The sequence below is a fragment of the Spinacia oleracea genome, chromosome 5 (genome assembly GCF_020520425.1).
Source record: "Spinacia oleracea cultivar Varoflay chromosome 5, BTI_SOV_V1, whole genome shotgun sequence".
Taxonomy (NCBI): Eukaryota; Viridiplantae; Streptophyta; class Magnoliopsida; order Caryophyllales; family Amaranthaceae; genus Spinacia; species Spinacia oleracea.
The window spans coordinates 15,701,881-15,723,760 of record NC_079491.1 but is presented as its reverse complement, the minus strand read 5'-3'; the positions used below and the strand labels follow the sequence as shown (position 1 = coordinate 15,723,760).

The 21,880-nt window shown below is 34.0% G+C and overlaps 2 protein-coding genes across 2 annotated transcripts; one reads left to right on the top strand and one right to left on the bottom strand.

Moving 5' to 3' along the window:
• Positions 1-1,544: 1,544 nt before the first annotated feature.
• Positions 1,545-2,912, bottom strand: LOC110784569 (germin-like protein subfamily 1 member 16). Its single transcript, XM_021989027.2, has 2 exons — positions 2,897-2,912; positions 1,545-2,256 (listed from the first exon to the last, which is right to left on the bottom strand). Exons 1-2 carry the CDS (start codon positions 2,910-2,912, stop codon positions 1,667-1,669), a joined length of 606 nt encoding a protein of 201 aa, XP_021844719.2. The 3' UTR covers positions 1,545-1,666.
• Positions 2,913-3,908: 996 nt separating this feature from the next.
• Positions 3,909-5,197, top strand: LOC110784590 (putative germin-like protein 2-1). Its single transcript, XM_021989041.2, has 2 exons — positions 3,909-4,127; positions 4,439-5,197. Exons 1-2 carry the CDS (start codon positions 3,977-3,979, stop codon positions 5,026-5,028), a joined length of 741 nt encoding a protein of 246 aa, XP_021844733.1. The 5' UTR covers positions 3,909-3,976; the 3' UTR covers positions 5,029-5,197.
• Positions 5,198-21,880: the final 16,683 nt, after the last annotated feature.

The following is a 21,880-nucleotide window of genomic DNA, read 5'->3' as shown; positions in this document are numbered from 1 at the left end:
ATAAAATTTTGTTAAAACATGAAAATTAGTAATTAAGAAATCTGAAGATAACAATTCAGTTTCCAACTCACCAAGGCCCAATTTGAAATGGCCCGATTCTTAAATTTGGGTTTTAAGGAGAATAAAATCAAAGTTTTAAAATAAAAACCTTGTTTTGGATTTTCTGGGAACGAAACACACGAGCAGGGGAAGGGGAAAGGGGCCGAAAACAGGGGAAACGGAGCAAGGAGGGCACGAGGAGGAAGGAGGGAAGGGGGGTGAGGCGTCTGGCTGGGCGATGCAGCGCCGGAAGGCGACGGTGAGGGCGGTGGTTTACGGTGGTGGTACAAGCGAGAGAAGGAGGGAGTGCGAAAATGAAGGGGAAGCAGGGGAGGGGTTGTGAGGGAGAGTTCTGGCGATTTTTGGGCGGAGCACCGGGGGTTTGTGTGGCGGCGGAGGTTGGTGTGTGGGTTGGTGATGGTGGGCGGTGGTGGAGTGCGATGGGGGTGGTGCTGCGAGTTGGAGAAAGGAGCAGGAACAGGGGAGGGGCAGGGCGTCGCGAAGGGAGGAGAGAGAGCAGGGGGAGGTACGGTGGGTGTGCGGTGGTGCTGGAGGGAGACGGTGGTCAAGGTGGTGGTTGGACGGAGGTGGCAGTAGTGGTGGCTGGTGGTTGCAGTGGTGTTTGCGGTGGTGGTTCGAATTAAGGAAGAACAAGGGGATGATTTTTTTCTCAGTTTTGTGAATTGATTTTTGGTAATGAAATTGATCAGAAATTGAAAGAAATTTGTAAGTTTTGTGAAGGATTCTAGAAGAGGAAGGCCTTGGGGCTCAAGAAAATGTATGGGGACTGATTTGAGGGAAGGTGGGATATGCGTGGGAAGCAAGGCAGTAAAGCAAAAATGGATTTTTTTTTTTTTTCTTTTTTTTTTTTTTTTTTTTTTTTTTTTTTTTTAAATCCACAATATTTGGCAAAAATTCAGAATTTGGAATAAAATGTTTAATTAAAATAATTCCTTAAAAATAAATAAATTATCGTTAACGAAAATAAATAATTCGGTTTATAAATTTATCGTTTAAAATAATTCGTAAAAACGAAATTCGATTATTCGTAATTTAATTAAAACGAAATTAAGTTGATAAATATTTTTAATTTTAATAAATCGAGTTTAAAATTTCGGGGTATTACAACTAATGAAAAGATTAAAGGCCTAATACGCTTCTATATATATGTACTTTATTATAAAATAGTCTCGAAAAGATATGTTCATTGAGAATGGCTGAATTTGTTATATTCCGTTTATATGATTAGCGAATTTTGAGGTATATTAACTTTGAATCCCATCTACGTACAATATATTGGGATTGATATTATCCTAAGGACAAAGATTAATTAACTCGTTCTAATTTATTTTCTGTAACTCTTCATTATTGTTATTTAAAACATACAATTAATTGAATACATATATAATATAATACTAATATACTGAAACAGAACTTGTACTAGCTAATTCATTTATTACAGATACAGTTATAATCAATTAAAAATAACGAAAATAAACCACAACTACTAAAATACATAATTCATATAGAAATATGGATCGCAAATAAAATACACTAGTACGTAGCACTATTTTGGTTCCTGACCATATATTCGTTCATTATTAGCTAAAGTATGTAGAATCAGAAATTAAGTTTGAGATAACAGTTTTAAGATCGATCTCCCGGTGTTGACTGATATGTTTTCTGCGGAGAATTGGGAGCGAAGTTGCTCAATCACCATCTCGTCCACCTGAAACCCCTTGGTAAGAACATTGTCTAGAATATGTGGGGTAGTCGCAAACACACTATCAGCGACATTGACTCGCCCTGGATTTTGGCTCCCAAATGAGGCATAAGCCAAAGCGTCTGTCTTACCAAGATTTAATTGGAAATGGATTAGACTTTGAGGGAACACAATAACATCACCCTTCTTAAGTATCGTGTCATATAGCTTGTAACTGGAGGTCACAAAGCCAGCATACATAGTTCCCTCCACCACGGCAAAAATCTCCGAGCCACGAGGATGCAAGTGAGGGGTATTTAGGCCATAGGGTGCAAAGTCTACCCAAACCATGGCCACCCCTTGTGTGTTGACACCGGGAAATTGGTTTATGTCGACTAGTGTTGCATTTGCTCCCTGGGCGTTGTTTGTGTCTCCAGGTACGTTAAACCTTTTATACAAGAAATCATTTATTGTGACGTCATTTGGGTTTTTACAAAGCCTCCCATTAACAACCACTGCAAAATGTAATAAATATTAAGTACCAACTAACGAATGATTTAGTATAAGAAAGAACCACTAACGAATGTTATAAATATTATTATGAGTATTGTTATAAATATTAACATTATTGTTATTAGGAGTATTTATTATTTATTATTTATTATTTACTATTCATTCAGTTCAGTTCAGCTCCATTCAGCTCCATTAAATTTAGTTTAGTTCAGTTTAGTTCAGTTCAGCTTCATTAAGTTCAGTTCAGCTCAGTTCAGCCAAATAAAATTCAGAAGAACAGGACCTAAGCTAGATAGGGATGATCATGCATGGTAACATATATACACTTATACATATGTAACATATGTCTAGAGATAATCAACTTTGCACGGCTTGACTTGTAATTTGGGTAGTTTATGGAGATTTTGTCCTTAAGCTTGAAAGGCAGCCGACACAATTAATTAGGATTGGACTCATGTTCAGATCTGATCTTTATGTCGTACTCCCTCCGTTTCGGAATACTCGCATCAGTTTGACTGATATATAGTTTAAAACAATTTAATTAACTTATTATTTAATTAGGATTTTTGGGTGTAAATGAGCCACAAGGACGGGGATGAGAATCGATCACAGATCACCTGAAATCGGGATGGAAGCTCTAACCAACTGAGCTACCCATCACTCTCATTATTTAATTAGGTGGTAATTGATATTGGGTATTTTTTAAATATAGTAATTAGTGAGAAATGTGTCCACTTTTTGAGAGTGTGGGGGTGGGGGTGGGGGGGGGGGAGTGGGGGTGAATTTTTCAAATGTTTTTTTAGATGTTAGGAATACAAGTGGTACCTTAGGTAAGTGAGATAAAGATTATAAAATTAGAAAAATATGTCATTTATAGAAACAATGCAAGTATTCCGGGACGACCTTATAAGGAAAGCGGTGCGAGTATTCTGGGATTGAGGGAGTACCTCTTATGGTTTGTAATAAATACATCATTTTGACTTTTGCGCTATTCATTTACTAACTTTCACCAATTATTTTATTATTAATAAAGACAAATTTTTATTTTTAATTATTAATGGATTAATCTTAATATATATTTTTAAAATATCTAACTTTTATAATTGAAATAATATGTAATTAAATATATTGATTGCCAAAGTTTATATATAAATAGTATAGAAAATCATTATAAAATAGAGTAATATCTATTGTGAAACAGAATACTTATGTACGTAAATATACTATAAAACTCTGTATCGGCTCTTTTTATGTGTCATGATCATGATTAGTTTTGATCTCGTGCAATATACTTAATTTATTAACAAAAAAAACATAATAAATACAATTATACAACATTGTAGTATGGTAACTGTTACAAGAAAATCAGCAAATTTAGACTTGAATAGTTGAATAATTACTTAACTAATTGCTTACGTAATTTTTATTTCTAAGCATGATCGAATTGAATTTATTTTTAGCATTCCAAAATTACAGCAAAGTCTAACTTTTCCATTTCCAAATATAATGATTTTTTCTCAAATATACTATTACATTATGATCTTTTCCATTTACATTATGACTTTTGTATGAAAAAACACATTTGATTATGGCCATCTCAACTATATATACGCTTTAATATATCATTTGTTCTTCACAAAATATTGCACCAAAAAGAAAAAGTTCTTCACAAAATATAATCTCAATTATAATTAACTTATACATTACTTGTCTCGCTTAAATATGGTAAATATTAAGAGAGGTCGCATACCAAAACTGGTCATGACAACTTTTTGCATGGCCGCCTTTGCTACGATAATTTACGTGGCAAATGCTTCCGATCCTACACCCCTTCAAGATTTTTGTGTGGGCGTCAATAATCCTAATTCTGCAGGTAAAACATTTTCTTGCTTACATACTTTTGTTGTTTCTTAAAATATTACTCGTATCATTTATCTATTTTCTTTTAAACGCCTCAGTTGTGCACCTAAAAAGATTTTATACCTTTTTACACTGTTTTATATTTGTTTTATCATCGATATTTCCGAGTATTCTTAATTTTTTAAACAATTCAAAAAGTTTATATCTTAAATCTATATATAGAAACAAACCAAATAAGATACTCACTGAGTCACTGATGTTGTTGCTTATACTAAATCTTTTGTTAATTGTTACTTAATATGTACTTTAATGAACAATTTGCAGTTGTTGTTAACGGGAGGCTTTGCAAGAACCCAAATGAAGTGACAGTAAATGATTTCTTGTATAAAAGGTTTAACGTACCTGGTGACACAAACAACGCACAGGGAGCAAATGCGACACTAGTCGACATAACCCAATTTTCCGGTGTCAACACACAAGGGGTGGCCATGGCTCGGGTAGACTTTGCACCCTATGGCCTGAATACCCCTCACATGCATCCTCGGGGGTCGGAGATTTTTGCCGTGGTGGAAGGAACTATGTATGCTGGCTTTGTGACCTCCAATTACAAGCTATATGACACGATACTTAAGAAGGGTGATGTTATTGTGTTCCCTCAAGGTCTAATCCATTTCCAATTAAATCTTGGGAAGACAGACGCTTTGGCTTATGCCTCATTTGGGAGCCAAAATCCAGGGCGAGTCAATGTCGCTGATAGTGTGTTTGCGACTACCCCACGTATTCTGGACGATGTTCTTACCAAGGGATTCCAAGTGGACGAGACAGTGATCGAGCAACTTCGCTCCCAGTTCTCCGCAGAAAACATATCAATCAACACCGGGAGATCGATTTTAAAATTGTTATCTCAAACTTAATTTCTGATTTTACATACTATAGCTAATAATAGACGAATGTATGGTCAAGAACCAAAATAGTACTACGCAGTACTTGTGTATTAGTACTTGTGTATTTTATTTGCGATCCATATCTATATGATTTATGTATTTTAGTAGTTGTGGTTTATTTTCGTTATTTGTAATTGATAGTAACGGTATTTGCATTAAATGTGTTAGCTAATAAAGTTATGTTTCAGCAAATTTGTATATTTTTTATAATCAAATTAATTCACGATAAAAAGTCATACGACATTTACGTAAACATGTGAATCTAACAAATACATAACAAACGAATTAAATAACATATACAATTGCTCTTTCCCTATTTCTCCTCAACAATATTAGATATTTGGATCGATTGCACTAGAAGATCTCAAGTGGATATTTGGATCGATTGCACTAGAAGATCTCAAATGATGTATTTATCGGGTGGGGTGGGGGGGGGACGCGTTGCACTCCTTTTCCCTTGACCAAGGTTTTGTCCCACTGGGTTTTGTTGGCAATGGTTTTAATGAGGCAACATATCAAACGTATTATGAGGAACATTCTATACTCTTTTTTCCTTCACTAGGTTTTCATCCCACACGATATTCCTAGTAAGGTTTTGACGAGGCATAATCTTCAAGGGGGGGTGTTATTAGATATTATGTGGATGTTCATTATACCCTAGTATCTTTTTGGAATATTCTAGATCTAGGGTTTATTGTTCTCCAAGCAAACTTTATTCTATTGTACGTATATATACCTCATCGAGTCATCGTACACTTGCAATACACTTCCCAGAAACAACCAGTGTAGCTTCTTATGATTTTGTGTTTCATATTAACTAGCTTTTGAGCCCATTAAATGAACGTACAACTATATAGTCATCTTTTAAAATGTTAATTTTATTGAGGATTTAGGATTTTAGTGGGATATGTGATTTATAGAGGTGGAATGAAAGTTGAAAAAAATATATAAATTAGATGGTGAATTAATATTGAATGTTAAAGAGGGAGATGAAGCGGAAGAGGGTGAATGGATATATGAATTAAATGTTGAATGAATGTTGGATGAGAAAGGTGAAGTGGAAGAAGTATTGAAATTGTAAAATATTTCGTATAAAAGGAAAAATTCAAAAAAAAAAAGAATTTATGGATGAAAGATGGAGATGACACGTGTCATCTAATCATTTGTGATTTTGCTTTAAATACTAAGTATAGATACATATGCTTTGTTTTAAACGGTTTTACTTTTTTTTTTCTTTTTCTAACTTGACATATTTTCCAGAACTAGTAAGGGTTCATTGTCGCCACCACTACTAGAAAAAGGGCGTTTAACGACGAACAATTTTCTCGTTAAAAGCCTCAATTTTCGTCGATAAAACCTTTAACGACGGTCATGATGTTCGTTGTAACAGGTTCCGTCGTTATTGGCTTTAATGACGATGTTCATCGTTAATATTTAACGAACATTAACGATGAAACATCATGTCGTCGTTAACCATTAACGACGGATTACCGTTTCGTCGTTAACAATTAACGACGAATTAATTTAGGATTTCATCGTTAAAAGTTAACGACGAACTATTGTTTCATCGGTAAAAGTTAACGACGAATTATTATTTCGTCGTTAAAAAATAACGACAACATGATATTTCATCGTTAAATACTTATTTACGATGAACAATTAAGAAATACCGACCAAAATAATCATCATAAAATGTCATCCCAACGGTTAAAAAAATTAAATTTTTGGCAATAACGACGAACTATTCTGTAGTTAATATTGCAATCATAATAACATTATTTACATTCTTCAAAACACCTACATTTTCTCTATGAAACAATATACAAAACTATAAATCAATCAATTAAAACAAATGAAAATTTCATTAATCAAAAAAAAAAATTGACAATAGAACTTCAAGTTATGAGAACCCAACAATCACATATCGTTGTCTTTAAATTCTAAAAAACTAATAAATAAATAACTCATGTTCAATATAATAGAACAAAATAAAATCTAAATAGTTGAAGTCTCCTCTCTTGGAGCCTTAAGCCGTTGTAGTAACACTTCTTTAAATGATAGAAGTTCATCTTCAACTGAACTCATGTGGCTCTTAAGTGCATTGTTTTCTTCTTGTACCATATCACGCGATTGGTTCTTCTGCCTTTATTTTCTAAATTTCCTCCTACAACACATATAACCATGGTATTTAGTAGGAGAAAAGAAAAAAAAATACAGAGTAAAGTGCAGCATCAGTTTGTGTAGGATCAGGTTGTGGATGAAATTTGTCAGTTTGTGTAGGAGTAATATAAATCTGTCACTCATAACTTTCCCACTCACCAAACATGTCAGTTTGTGTAGCAATATTATAAATCAATCAGGTTCGAAAGAACGAATGAAGGATATACTCAGCTACTATTCCTTGTACACTTAGATAGTACAAGATAACCAGAGAATGAAGATACAATTTCTTTTTTTTTCGATATACAAAAGAAAAGAAAAATGGAAATGCTTACAAGAGAAAACAAAATTGTGTAAAGAAAACGAACCTTATACACATTTACCACCATATCAAGCTCAGTTTTTCATTCACAACCACTTACCATATTAAGTCTACGTTTAGCACGATCAAGAGTTATCTCCTTCCTGCAGAATCCATGTAGGTATTCTTAGAGAATTCATGCCAAGATCCAAGCTGCAGGACCCCCTTTTGTAATGCCTTCAGATTACAGGCACAGTTTTTGGCCTTCCGTGAGCACACTACATAAAGAAACTGTCAAAATAGACTCAGAACAGAACCTAGAGATCCCCATGGTTTTGAGACTTACTTGAAAACACAACGATGTTCGGCTCTTCAACAATGAGGGAACATTCAGACGACATGAGTGTGGTCATATACACTCATGGACTCATGGTGATATTAGAGAAGTCAAGAGTTAATCTCACAACACAGCTTAACATGAACCAGAGACAAACTAAGCGGGTTAATGCTGATATTTTTAACTTGTTACTTCAAAAGTGCTAACACTATTAACCCTTTTAAATAAATAGGTCGGGCTAAAGTTAAGTTTTCAAATAAAAAAAAAAAGAAAAGAATAGTACCTATTTGAAACCTACATATTTTTTTACAATTTTGAAACATCATCTTAAAATATCAAAATACTAAAAAATAAGGGGTTGGCCGAAACTGAAAAACACAATGGCACAACAAAGCCAAGCACAATAAAGTATTTTAGTGCTGAGATATACAGGTCAACGTGACGAAAATGATTGATCAAACAGGTTGATTAAGTTTCAAGTCTTTCGGCCTGTTAAATTGAATGGGTTGGGTTGGTTCAAGATATTCTCAATCCATTTATCTTAATATGAACATGAAATTGATAAAAGATAATTGCATAAACCCTTTTCCAGCTTTGAATAATAGGCTAAAAATGGGCAACCAAGCAGGCATAATGGAAACCTAAGCATCGTGACCCAACAACCTCTGGCCCAAAAAGTATAAGGTGAAATAAACTCTACTGCATAATAAGATCACAAAAAAAAAAGGAAATACATAAACTACTTGAAAGCCCACTTTAAATTCAATGACGAGATTGTCAACAATAACAGAAAATTTAGATGATGCTTTGAATTGGAAGTCGAGAATAGCTGGTGGAGGAAATAGTACGATTACCGTAATAAGTGTGAGAGAAGATGCTCGCTCATTTAGAAAACTTAGGATTTTGCAAAAATCGACAAATACATACAAAAGTTATTTTGAAGTGAGAATAAATTGACTGCATCTTATTGAAAGCTCTGACTGCTTAATGAGACTGAGAGCATAATGTTAAACTATTAGGTGAAAAGTAGCTAACCAGATTCTCATAGAGGAAATTCATAGGGTTTTCTAAATGTGTTTAATCAAATGTTCCAAGCATAAATCTTTCCTATATGAATTACTTGGAAATTGATTCATTTTTTGTTTGTCTTCTGTATGAGGCGTGATTTATATGTCTTCTATATGAGGTGTGTCCTATGTATGCAAGTACAAACGTGTGTCTTCTGGTCTGCTATGTGTGTGCATGTTTTTGCTTTAATACTAATGCCGTGAGGTGTTTGTGTGAGTGTGCATATATGCGTCATGCATGCATACATGTAGATGTGCATATGAGTGCTAGAAAAGGGGGAGGAAAAAGGATAAACATATGGAGAAAAAAAATTACTCCGCAAATGATCTATAATCTTGAGTGAAAATGTTGCATATCCATCCCCAATGCTTTATGTGATCAACATAATTCCACAGTAGTTGGTAGGCTATTTCAGGTAAAACCTACAATTGAAACTTCTGCACTCAGATAAAGTTACAAATAAATCAAGAGTGGCCTCTGCCTCTCTTGTCTCTCCACCATTCACTTCCCCCTCTTAGCAGAATTTCCATCATACCAAATTTTTTTCTTTATCCAGATAGTTTATTGACTTCAATTCACCAGAAAGAACCTGAAAACAAACCATACAATTGTAAGCATACAATGTCTAAAGAACCCGTAGACCTCCAACAACAACAACAATAAAAAAAAACATACAATATCCTGCAAAACTTGTATAATGGTGGTACCTTGTGACGCATTTCTTCAAGTCGGATTCTCTCATCTGCAGCATGCTGAAAAAGAGGCCAACATCAGGTCATAGATCCCACAGTATGCTTAAAGGCATTGATGTATAAGACAAAGTTATCCCATTAAAATTAAGTAGCAACCAAATGCCAAAAGAAACATTGGTACACAAGTAGACTCCATACTTACAAATATGATAAGAAGCAGCCAATGTGGCGGACCTGATGAATTACTTCTAAGGTTCCATTCGCCACTATTGGAATAAATTTATTATCAACCTGCACAAGCACCTTTTCTTTCTGCAAGCCATTTCTATTGATAGATTTTGGACTAATGAATCACAAACAATATCAAGCATACAAGACTAAATATCCAGTATTTCATTTTCCGCTTTGAGGTCATTTAAGTTCCTCAATTTTCTTAAAGATTAATAAATAGAACAACCATAAAAATTGTAACAAAAAACCTAAATTACCTTGAATTCGTAATAGAAAAACACTTCAATGAACCAATTGTCCTCCTTCTACCCGCGTCTCACAATTACTCTGCCTTTTCCTCAATCTTTTGGGGTTAACCTAAAATTTTAACAGGAATTTTGGAAGCCATTGAATCATAAAAAATAGCAACCATATGATAATTTCTAGCTAAAGAAGAAAAACAGAAAAACAATCTAAAAGAACCAAAGAACCAATTCGATAATAAAAAAAATATTAGGGGACTAATCCCAAATAATTGATGCTAAACAAATTGGAAAAACAAATTAACTTACAGATACAATAGACCAATCCTTTGATTTTCTGTAAATTGCCTTGACAAATCTTCAAACCCAGCCAACTCCTCTCATGATTTGCGAAATTCTTGGAATCATCGAACGGATGCAACTGCCATAATGGAGAGGAATTTTCGAGAGGTAAGAAACGAGTTGTGTTGAGAAATCGATAAGGGGTTCAGGGCACATATGCTTTGTGTTATGACTAAACTCAAAGGTACAACACATATTGAGTATCCAACAACTGAACTAGTGTGAATAGTCTTTTAGGGGTGGGATTTAGAAGATCAAGTCAAATCTAGTTGATCAAACACTTGACAAGTTGAACAAGTTAGAGACCTTGGTGAGTCTTAAACAAGATTCATCAAGCTCTCATAACTTACATACAAAATTCAATGTACAAGCAATACGAAATACGAAAAATATCACTACAAGAGCAGATTCCAAAAAAAAAAAAAAAAAAACACCCACAGCTGACCTCTTCGGTTTCTCAAGAAATTTAAGATAAATTGGAAATTTTGTGTTATTGGGGGAATATCTCAATTCATGATCTCATAATTCATAAGACGAATCATCCAGAGGTGAAATCTGTTCTTCTTTCTCCCAAGAAATTTAAGATAATTTGTTCTTCTTTCTTTCAGTTTAATTAATCCGTAAACGACTTAGTTTTATATGGTTTTTTTGTTGTTTTATTTAATGTAATTTTAATGTATAATAATAATACAGAATCAGCATGTCAAATGATTTGTTTGATGTTATTTTTTTGTTAATTTACACATGTTTTTAGTTCAATTATTCCGTAAACGAGTTTGTATAACATGTAATTACAATACAGAATCTGGGATCTTTCCACTATGATCGTAATATAAATGACCAATGCTTAGAATTAATATGGGCCACACAAAATTCTTTTCTTTTATCTTTATCTTTAAATTTAATGTAAATAATATATTTTAATGAATATAATCGTTTTATCTTTAAATTTAAATACACAATTTATTTTATGTAAATAGTTTTTGTAATTTATGAAAATAACAAAAATTAATTATTTGGATATTCTGTAATTAATAAATAAAATAATTAGGAGAGTTAATTGACAATTAACTTTATTTTTCTCTCCTCTTACTTGAGCTAATCCAATGTTATCACTAATTATCGCCGAAGTTCCGATGGCCGGCCAATCGAACCCGTCGTTCATCGTTGTTCTGTTCATCGTTCATGGGTGTCGCTAGAGTTCTTTAATCGTCATAATGGTTTCGTCGTTGTTCCTTAATCCGAAAAGCTGGGTTTGGTTTTGTGTTTGTTAGATCTGGAAATCAATGGGAAGAAGAAGAGGGAGGTGTTGAGAAGCAAAGAGCAATTAATTTCGGTGCTTATTCCATAGAATTTGCAACGATTTTTGTAGCCATGGCCGTAGAAACGAGAAACGAAAGCCTTTGGTGGCTGCCGGGAAAAATGGAGTCTCGACGGAAGTTTGGAAATTTGTCGGGCGTGTTAAATCTGTTGAAAAATAATAATGTTTTAGTGTGAAATCTGGAATTACAGTTGATTGAATGGTTGTCATGGCTGGAATTTGTTGCTTGGCAAAAGTTGCAGGTCTACCGCTGCCGTGGGAGAAGGAAGGAACAAACACATATTGGGAGTTACCATCCTTATGTTCATATGGATGCTACCAACTTCATCCATGGATAGTATCCAAACACGATAAAAAATAATAATTTAGGGCAACATGTCAGTAATTTCCCCCTTTTCTTCCGACAATGAAACCCTTCTACTCTCAATTATGCTTTCTTATTTTGTCGTTATTGGTGGAATTTTTAATCACGATGTAACCAATACCACAAAGGTAATTACCATAAGATATCAGGGTAGGTACCAAGATTATGTCGATTGAAATTAAATATATTCTTAATCAACTCTTTATTCAATTTCTTACACTAATTTGAAGATGTCTTAGTCATCCTATTTTTCTTATCTCCAAATGATACTACTTGCACGTGTAAAATAACCATTAACGATATCTTGTTCTTATTTATGTAAGATTCTATTACAGCTGATTATTCATTTGGAACTTGATCCGAGCCACCCTCTCAATAACGGGTAAAAGTTATATTAATGTGTTTTCTCTCTCAATTGTAGTTGATATAGAAAGAGGTTTTAATTAACACGTGTCAATTGTAGTTGATCGAAATCGAAATAGGTTTTAAATAACACGTCTATTTCCTCATCAAGTAATAGTGTACCATTTACTGGGCATTGGAGTTGATTATCTTTGTGTTACCTATAGTAACTACATTCTAACACGTGGCGATAAAAACGACAATATTCATTACAATTTCTATTGTTGTTATTATTAGTAACAACAAAATTCAACTACGTATCCAAAGCGATTATATGCAAAACACTACTATGTATCATATTGCTAGGCTTATATTTAAGCTTCACTATTAGTTTCATAGATGAACCCGCCGACCCCTTGTTAGTGTTAAACCAAATATAAGAACCCATATGTCTCTAAGAGTTATCAATTAGAGTTAATGTAACATGATAACTTACTATGTACACCCTACTCACTAGTAGTATTCTCTACGGACACAATAAGTTCAACACACGTATTCATTGCAATAGAAATTGTTCTTAAAAATGTTTACCCATGAGAAAGCCCTCACCCTAATCCATGTCCGTTATTTTGGTGGGGAAAATACATATGGAGATCTATTTTATAGATGAAAAAGATTTTAACTAAATCTCATACCCAACAACCACAAGATTTACCTTTCCACTTTGAGACTTTGATGTGGGTCACTACCTAGAATTATCTTGGTCATTACCTATAGATGATAACTTAAATTTACAACCACTCCACTTTGAGACTTATGATGTGGGTCACTACCTAGAATGGTCCTGGTCATTACCTACAGATGATAACTTAAATTTACAACCTTTCCACTTTAAGACTTATGATGTGGGTCACTACCTAGAATTATCGTGGTGATTACCTACAGATAAAAACTTAAATTTACAACCATATTTTGCTGGTGGCAACTACTGAGACATTACTCGGTAATGACCAAATGGTATACAACTATGTTGATATTCATCCATGTTCATAGTTCGTAATTACCCACACATGTTCACCAGTTTATAATCACTTTATTTGAGAAAAATCATAGTGTTTATGTTTAGAAAATAATAATTTTATTATTATTATTTTAACGAATAATACCTCCGTTTCAAAATTACTCATCTTTTTAGTCTGTTTCATGCACTTTGACTGGCACCTAGTTTTAGAAGAGTGAGTTGAATTTATTAAAATAAGATGAAAGTGGGGGTAGTGGCTGAATTATTTATTATAGTAAATGAATGATGTGCGTAAGTGTAGGGACCACAAGAAAGAGAGAAATATTAATATAATTAGAAGTGGGGACCAAAACATATCAAAAAAAAGAATACGATTTTTTAAGTTAAGTATATGGCCCTGTAACCTGTTTGGCAACTAGAGTTTAGCGTTTAGCTGTTTACTGTTCACACTAGCAGTTAGCTGATTCTCTTTTTATTTAGCAGATTTGACTGCGGATTTGACTAGCTGTTTATGTAAATGTGTTTCGTAACACTTAGCTGATTGCTAAAAATTGTTTGCTATTTAATTGTGTAAAATGACATTTATAGACATTAGTTTTTTTGTGGCATTCTTTATTTCTTAATAATTAAGATTTAAATGTTAGACTTGCTAATTTACAATATCAAATACTCATACAATTAGTACGGGGTAGGTAACATTAATATGGAGTATTAAAACATAAAAAAATATAAAATAAATAAATAAACAACGAACCATCCAGAAAGTGGATGAAATCCCCACCCCTTATTATTTCAAGGAAGTAAAAATCGCGGTCTGTTATGTTTTTGTAAAAACATAACAACAAAAATATCCAATGAAATGGTACATGTTTTAATCGAAATGGTACATGTTTTAATCGAAATGGTACTTCGTTTTTAATGAAATGGTACTCTTTTTAATGAAATTGTACATGTTTTTATCGAAATGGTATTATATTTAACGAAATGGTACTTTTTTTTTAATGAATGGTACTCTTTTGAAAAGAAATGGTACATATTTGACGCTGTAATGTGTTTGCTCACACATCACAGCATGCCGCCTCTCCAACCTCTAATATTTCTCACATCCTTTTTAAAAAAATTAAAAAAATTATGGGGGACTTTCTTTCCTCAACTTTTGCCCCATGCTTTCCTCTTCAAAATCTCCGTGACTCCGTCCTTTTCTATCAGATTCATCATCCTCATAAGTCTTTTTTACAGTAAATTATTACTTATTCCATGGAATTCTTGCACAAGAAAAATCTATGTTATTAGACATACTCATAAACATAAACTTAGTGTCGATCCTTCCTTCTTCTTCTTCTTCTTCTTCTTCTTCTTCTTTTTCTTCTTCTTTTAAACTCAAAAATAACAAAACAATTAAACAAAAATTGATCAAATAATCAAAAGGTCTTCGATCTGCAAATTTCAGGGACTTTGAAGAGGAAAATTAGAAGTTACGAGCTTTGATCAGCAAATCCGAAGACTTTGAAGAGGCAAATCATGCATTTGGAGAATTGCGAGAAGGGCAAAAATGTCTTTTAAAACTATACAATTGCAAACCTCTGAAGAAAATGGTGCTGGGAGCAGCGTGTTGAAAGTCCGATGATTGAGGCCAATCCTCCGTTTTAGCCCGGTTTAGTTCACCTTATTACTTATTTCTGATTTAATCAGATTAGATCAGACCAGATTAGAAAAAATAAGTTCAGATCAGATCAAATCAGAAAAAATAAGTTCAGTTCAGTTCAGATTAGATCAGATCAGAAAAAATAAGTTCAGTTCAGATCAGACCAGATCAGATCAGACCAGATTATTATGATGATGATGATTATTATTATTATATATTTATATCATTGTTATTATATTTAATATTTTATTTCTATTATTGCTTTAATACAAAAGAATGTTGTTGTCGGTGCAATTAAAATCTACTCCCTCTGTATTTATTTAAGGGATACACTTGTCTTTTCCGGCCGTATTTATTTAAGAGATGCACTTGCCACTTTTAGTAACTTATTAACACCACCATCTAATTAAATAATCTATCTAATATATCTTATGTTCCACCACCTTATTAAACAAATATTTTCAGAACTACACCCTACCTCCCACCCCCTAAAATGACATGGTCCCCACTTATTTTACCTATTAAAATATCTAACCCAATTTCACTTGTTTTATTACTGAATTTCATTCAATTGTTCTTCTTAATACACGTGTCTGGCCAAGTCTACCCCTTAAACAAATACGGAGGGAGTATTATTTAAGGCATAAAAAACATTAACAAAACATTCAAATTCATCATGTCCAAATTAAAACCATTAATTCCAGATCAGAAACGATATGATCAGGTCATGTCCATATCAAAACTAATTTGTATAGATCAGAACCATTATATATCCAGACCAAACTGATAGGATCAGATAATATCCAGATCATAATTGATCTGTACAGATCATAACTAATCTTTACAGATCATGTCCAGATCATGTTCAAATATGCAAAGATCTTGTCTACATCAGAACCGATCCTTACATAACCAATATGTTCAGATCAAAACCGATTTGTACAGATCATTTCCAAATCAGAATCGATATGTCCAGATTATAACTGGTCTAGATATCGACACTGTAAGAATTATGTTCAAATCAGAATTTATCTGCAAAGATCATGTCCATATCAGAATTGATTTGTACTGATCATGACCAGATCAGAACTGGTCTGTACATATCATGACCAGATCATAACTAATATGTACAGATCATGTCCATATCATAAGTGATCTGTATAGATCATATTCAGAGCAGAACTGATATGTCCAGATCCGAACTGATCTGTACAGATTCGAACTGATTTGTACAGATCATGTCCAGATCAGAACTGATATGTACAGATCATGTCCAGATCAGAACTAAATTGTACAGATCATGTCCAGATCAAAACGGATATATACAGATCATGTCCAGATCAGAACTGAAATGTACAGATCATGTCCAGATCAGAACTGATCATGTCCAGCACAGAACAGATCTGTACAAATCATGTCCAGATCAGAATTGATCTGTATAGATCATATCTAGATCAGAACTTATATGTCCAGATCATAACCGATCTATCTAGATCATGTCTAGGTCTATCTAATATAAGGAATAGTTAAATCATGATCAAAGTCAAATAAATAATGAGTAACAATATTATAAATTTGTGTAATATTTATTTTACACGTAAGTCGTTTAATATTAATAAATGTAGATTTTTGTTTAAACTTAATTATGTAGAATCAGATCAGATCAGACCAAATCAGATCAGACCAGACCAGATCAGATCAGAAAAAATACGTTCAGATCAGATCAGATAAGAAAAAATAAGTTTAGATCAGATCAGATTAGATCAGATCAGGAGAAATAAGGTGAACTAAACAGGGCCTTAATCCTCTTACTACCACACACCAATATTAGAGGTTGGAGCAGTCAAACCTCCAATAATGGTTGAATCCTCTAAATTTCGCTCAAAACGTTGTTTACCAAACGGGGCCTATCTCTTTTAAAATACAGAGGGAGTATTTATTACTTCCTCGGCTTTTTAATACTCGTAACGTTTGTGATTTCTACATTATTCACATATTATACTTTGATCATTGTTGGTGATTTATAAGTAAGATAAAACATAGTCACTTGGGGTCTTATTATATTATTCTTAATGTGTATTTTCAAAATATTAACTTTTTATAATTTTTACTTAAAGAGAATTAAAGATATTAACGATCAAAGTTGTGCATTGGTAACGAAAAATTAACAAACATTACAAGTAAAAATAAACAAAGAAAGTATTAAGGGGGCGTTTGGTTGGAGGTTTTCAGGAAAGGGAAAGGGAATGATGGGGTTTCATTCCATTTGTTGTTGTTTGTTTGGTGGTTTTTGTCATTCCCTTTACCCTATTTTCTTTTTCACTTACCCCCAAATCCCTCTACAATGATACCCTACCACCCCCCAAGGTTTGCCATTCCCTTTCCCTTTAATAATTAATAATTAATAATTAATAATTAATAATTAATAATTAATAATTAATAATTAATAATTAATAATTAATAATTAATAATTAATAATTAATAATTAATAATTAATACTCCCTCCATTCCTTTTTGTTGTACCCATAAGGAATGTTGGGGGTTTTTTAAGAAAACTGAATCTTGGGTTGTATTGGGATATGAGTAATGATTGGGTGTAAGAATAATGATTGTGTGTAAGAAAAAGAATAAAGTAAAGAGAGAGAAAGTATTAAATTAATTGGGGAAAAAGTAGATATTTATTAAAGTATTGAATTAAATCAACAAACATTTCAGTCACATGGGCTAGGGGACCCAACAGAAATTACATGGACCAATCAGATTACAATGAGTCACGTTTTTTTTGGCTGGAATATTTGCCCAAAAAACAGACTCCCAAATTTCCCTCCAAAATTTCCATGAAATTTTCCCAAAAAATTAAACATTGACTTAGTGTTTCCCTCCAAAATTTTGAGGGGTAGAAAAAGTGATATGCCTTTATAAATAGGCTGACTTTCCCCACAAAACACCAAAATTCTGATCCAACTCAAGTTCAATAAATACAAACACACACCAAAATTTATTCCTCAACTCAGCATTAAATAGCTAAAAAACAGGGGACTTCATGGCTTCAGATCAAGAGGAAGACGATTTCCTCGGTTTTTCTGATGATGAAGGCGACGGCATTAACTCCGATTCTGACTCGGAGGAAGGTGATGATGCTGCTGACTTGGTACAAGCTTCTCAAAATACTGCTGCTGAATTTGGGGACATTGGGTTTAATGAAGATGTACCAAACAGCACTGAATATGTACAGCAAGTACCAGAAGTAGAAGGGGAAGGGCAGCAGCAAACTACCAACTTTCAAGAGGTACCATTTATTTTTGATTTGAACTTTCCACCACCATCAGAAAATGCATCACCTCATCATCATCAAACAGCAACACACACAACAGATCATCACAAGCCAAGGACTCCAAGAATAAATAATGAATTGAGGCTAGAAATATTGGTGTTCCTGCTCAATAGAAAGATTCCAGATTCAGAAACTTTGTTGTATGGGGCAATAAGGGATGCAGTCATAGAATATGATTACACCAGAAAAACCATAGGCAAAATATGGGACAAAGCAAAGAAACAGAAGGCAGCAATGAATTCATATATTGTGCAAAGCCAATATCACAGATGTGGAAGGAAAAAGGTTCAAGTCTCCTATGACTCAATTGCAAAAATAGGCATGGGGGACAGAACATGCATCGTAGATCTTGCAAGAATGCTGAATTTGGGACCAACAACAGTATGGAGGCTCATCAAGAGGAAAATTATAAAGCCACACTCAAGTCCCTTGCATCCAGGCATTTCAGAAGCATGCAAAATGGCAAGGATAAGGTGGGCAATCAGACTGATAATGGACTACACTATACCACAGGAACCAACATATTACAGCATGTATGACTTCATTCATATTGATGAGAAGTGGTTTTATTTGACTCAAAAAAACCAGAGAGTTTATCTTGCAAACAATGAACCCTATCCACACAGAAGTGCAAGTTCAAGAACCAAGATACCAAAATTCATGTTCATGGCAGCAGTAGCCAGACCAAGGTGGGGTGAAAATGGGGAATGTGAATTTGATGGTAAAATAGGCATATTTCCATTCACAAATGCAATTGCAGCCAAGAGGACATCAAAAAACAGACTCAAGGGGACCATTGAAACAAAGCCAGTGAAGTCTGTAAATCAAATAGAGACAAGGGCAATGATGATCAACAACCTCCTTCCAGCAATCAAGGCCAAGTGGCCACCACATGAAGGGGAAAAGGTCATCTATATCATTCAAGATAATGCAAAGGCACATATATTGCAAAGTGATCCTGAATGGCAACTACACTACAAACAAGATGGGTTCACTTTTGTGTTGACTCAACAGCCAGCAAACAGTCCAGATTGCAACATCTTGGACTTGGGATTTTTCAGGTCAATACAATCACTTATGCACAAGAAAATGCCTAAAACTGTGGAGGACTTAAGTGGAGCAGTGTATGATTCTTTTAATGAGTTGCATCCTAAGACATTGTCTAATGTGTGGATGACATTACAGTTTGTTTCTAATGAGATTCTAAAACACAAAGGCAACAATGATTACCAACTTCCACACAACAAGAAGAAGATTTTAGAAGATGAAGGCAGACTGCCAGAGCAAGTCAAGGCACCTATATGGGCAGTTAATGAATGCATGCAACTCTATGATGAATGGAAAGCAAACCAGTGAAGCAAAGTGAAAACAATTAGATAACTTTTTGTGTTTTGGGGACATGTTTTTAAATTGACAAGTAAAACCAATGTGTCACTTTTGTAAGCTTAAATGCAAGCATAACATGTAGGCAAAACATTTTGTAAGCATATCTTTTGGAAGCATCAATGAATGAATCTCATGTTTAAGTGTAGTAAAGTTTGTTTTCTTCATTCTTATTCACATCAATATAGAGTAATCAAGGCAAGGCAATAAAAAAGGCAGCATTGGCAGAAAAAGTACAAGGCACAAGAGGTAAGGCAGCATTGGCAACACTATAAACAAGGCAGCATTGGGTTCTTAAGAACAAGGCAGCATTTGCAATATCACAACTCTAAACACATCGGCTTCAAAATGGAAATAAATAATAATATCACATCATTTTCAGATGGAAATTATTCCCATTTTGAAACCGATGCGTCAAAAGATGTAATTTTGACAAAAACAATCAATTCATCATTGATAACACATGGAATATGCCTCACATAAACAAAGATTCATAAATATCTCAGAATGTCCCCAAAAATCATTGAATCAAACCCTTTCCAATTAAACTTAGCTCCTGAAAAACATCATGGATGCTAATGGTGCATGAGTTTGATTGAAAAACAAAGGGTTTGACACTCATAAAATGAAGACTCATCACAGATCACAAGGCATAAGTACAAAAACTTTATCACATCACATCTCTAAGCACATCGGCATCCAAATGGAAAGAATGCATATCACATCATTTTCAGATGGAAATTCTTCCCCATTGGATGCCGATGTGCCAAAAGATGTAATGGACAAGGAAACAAGAACAAAGCAGCAAAAACAAGGAAGCAATGAACAAGGCAACATCATTGACTCTCAGTTAAGTTGTTTTACATCATTGACAGATTTGTTTCTAAATGATTTACAACCTCACCACCAATTCACCAAAGGGGATACTAGATCAATCAATGATGTGACATGATCTGTATTCCCTTTGGTGATTGGTGGTGAGGGACATGTTTAGAATCAAATATCTCAGGTTATCAACACATACATCACAGATCAGAAACACTAACTTCATTGAATATCAGAAACACATTATACATGTTTTGCAATACATGAATTGCCTCTCCTGTCTAACCTGACATAAGATCTCAGAATGTCTCCAAGCATCATTGACACAAACCCTATCCCCTAACACTTAGCTCCGGAAGAGCATCAATGATGCTAATGGTGCACAAGTGTTATTGGAACATTGGGTTTGAGTCTCAGCAAATGAAAGACTCATCACAGATCAAGCATAACAATATCAATCAACAATGCATCAGATCACCATGAACTGATCAAAACATAGGGTTTGAACCTCATCAAATGAAAGACTCATCACAGACCTCCACTGATTCATGGGACATGAAGCATTAAACAGATCATTAACATGTAGGGTTTCATTTCTCAGACATATTGACACACATCATTGATCAAGTAGTTTCAATACTATCATATCTTTAACATTCTTCTGCCGAACGGAATGATTGATATTCACATTCCATTGTGTGAAATGACATTCACTCCGTTCGACAAAAGAAGTTAAAGGACAATTATCAAAACAAAGATCTCAGAATATCAACAATCACATCATTGAAGATCACAAACCTCCTAATATTGATCTCAGAATGTCCCCAAGCATCATTAAAACAACTCCAAACCACAAACACTTAGCGCCCGAGAAATATCATTACTGATACTAATGGCAGCACGAGCATTTGTGGTTAGTTGGACTTGTTCCTCAGCAAAAAAAAGACTCATCATCGATCACAACAAATAAAGGGACATTATTGTATCCTAAAGGGACATGCTTGGACATTAAGCATTCAACACCAGGCCACACTGAGAGGACTGAAATAACCCAAACCCTATCCCCAAATTATGATCATTTCATGCCCTTACTAATCCAAAACATAGTTATACTGATCAAATCTCATGCTCACCAAAGCATCATATTTATCATACACAAAACATACCATAAAACAGGGGACATTAAGCCATCAAATCATGTTCATCACACAGAC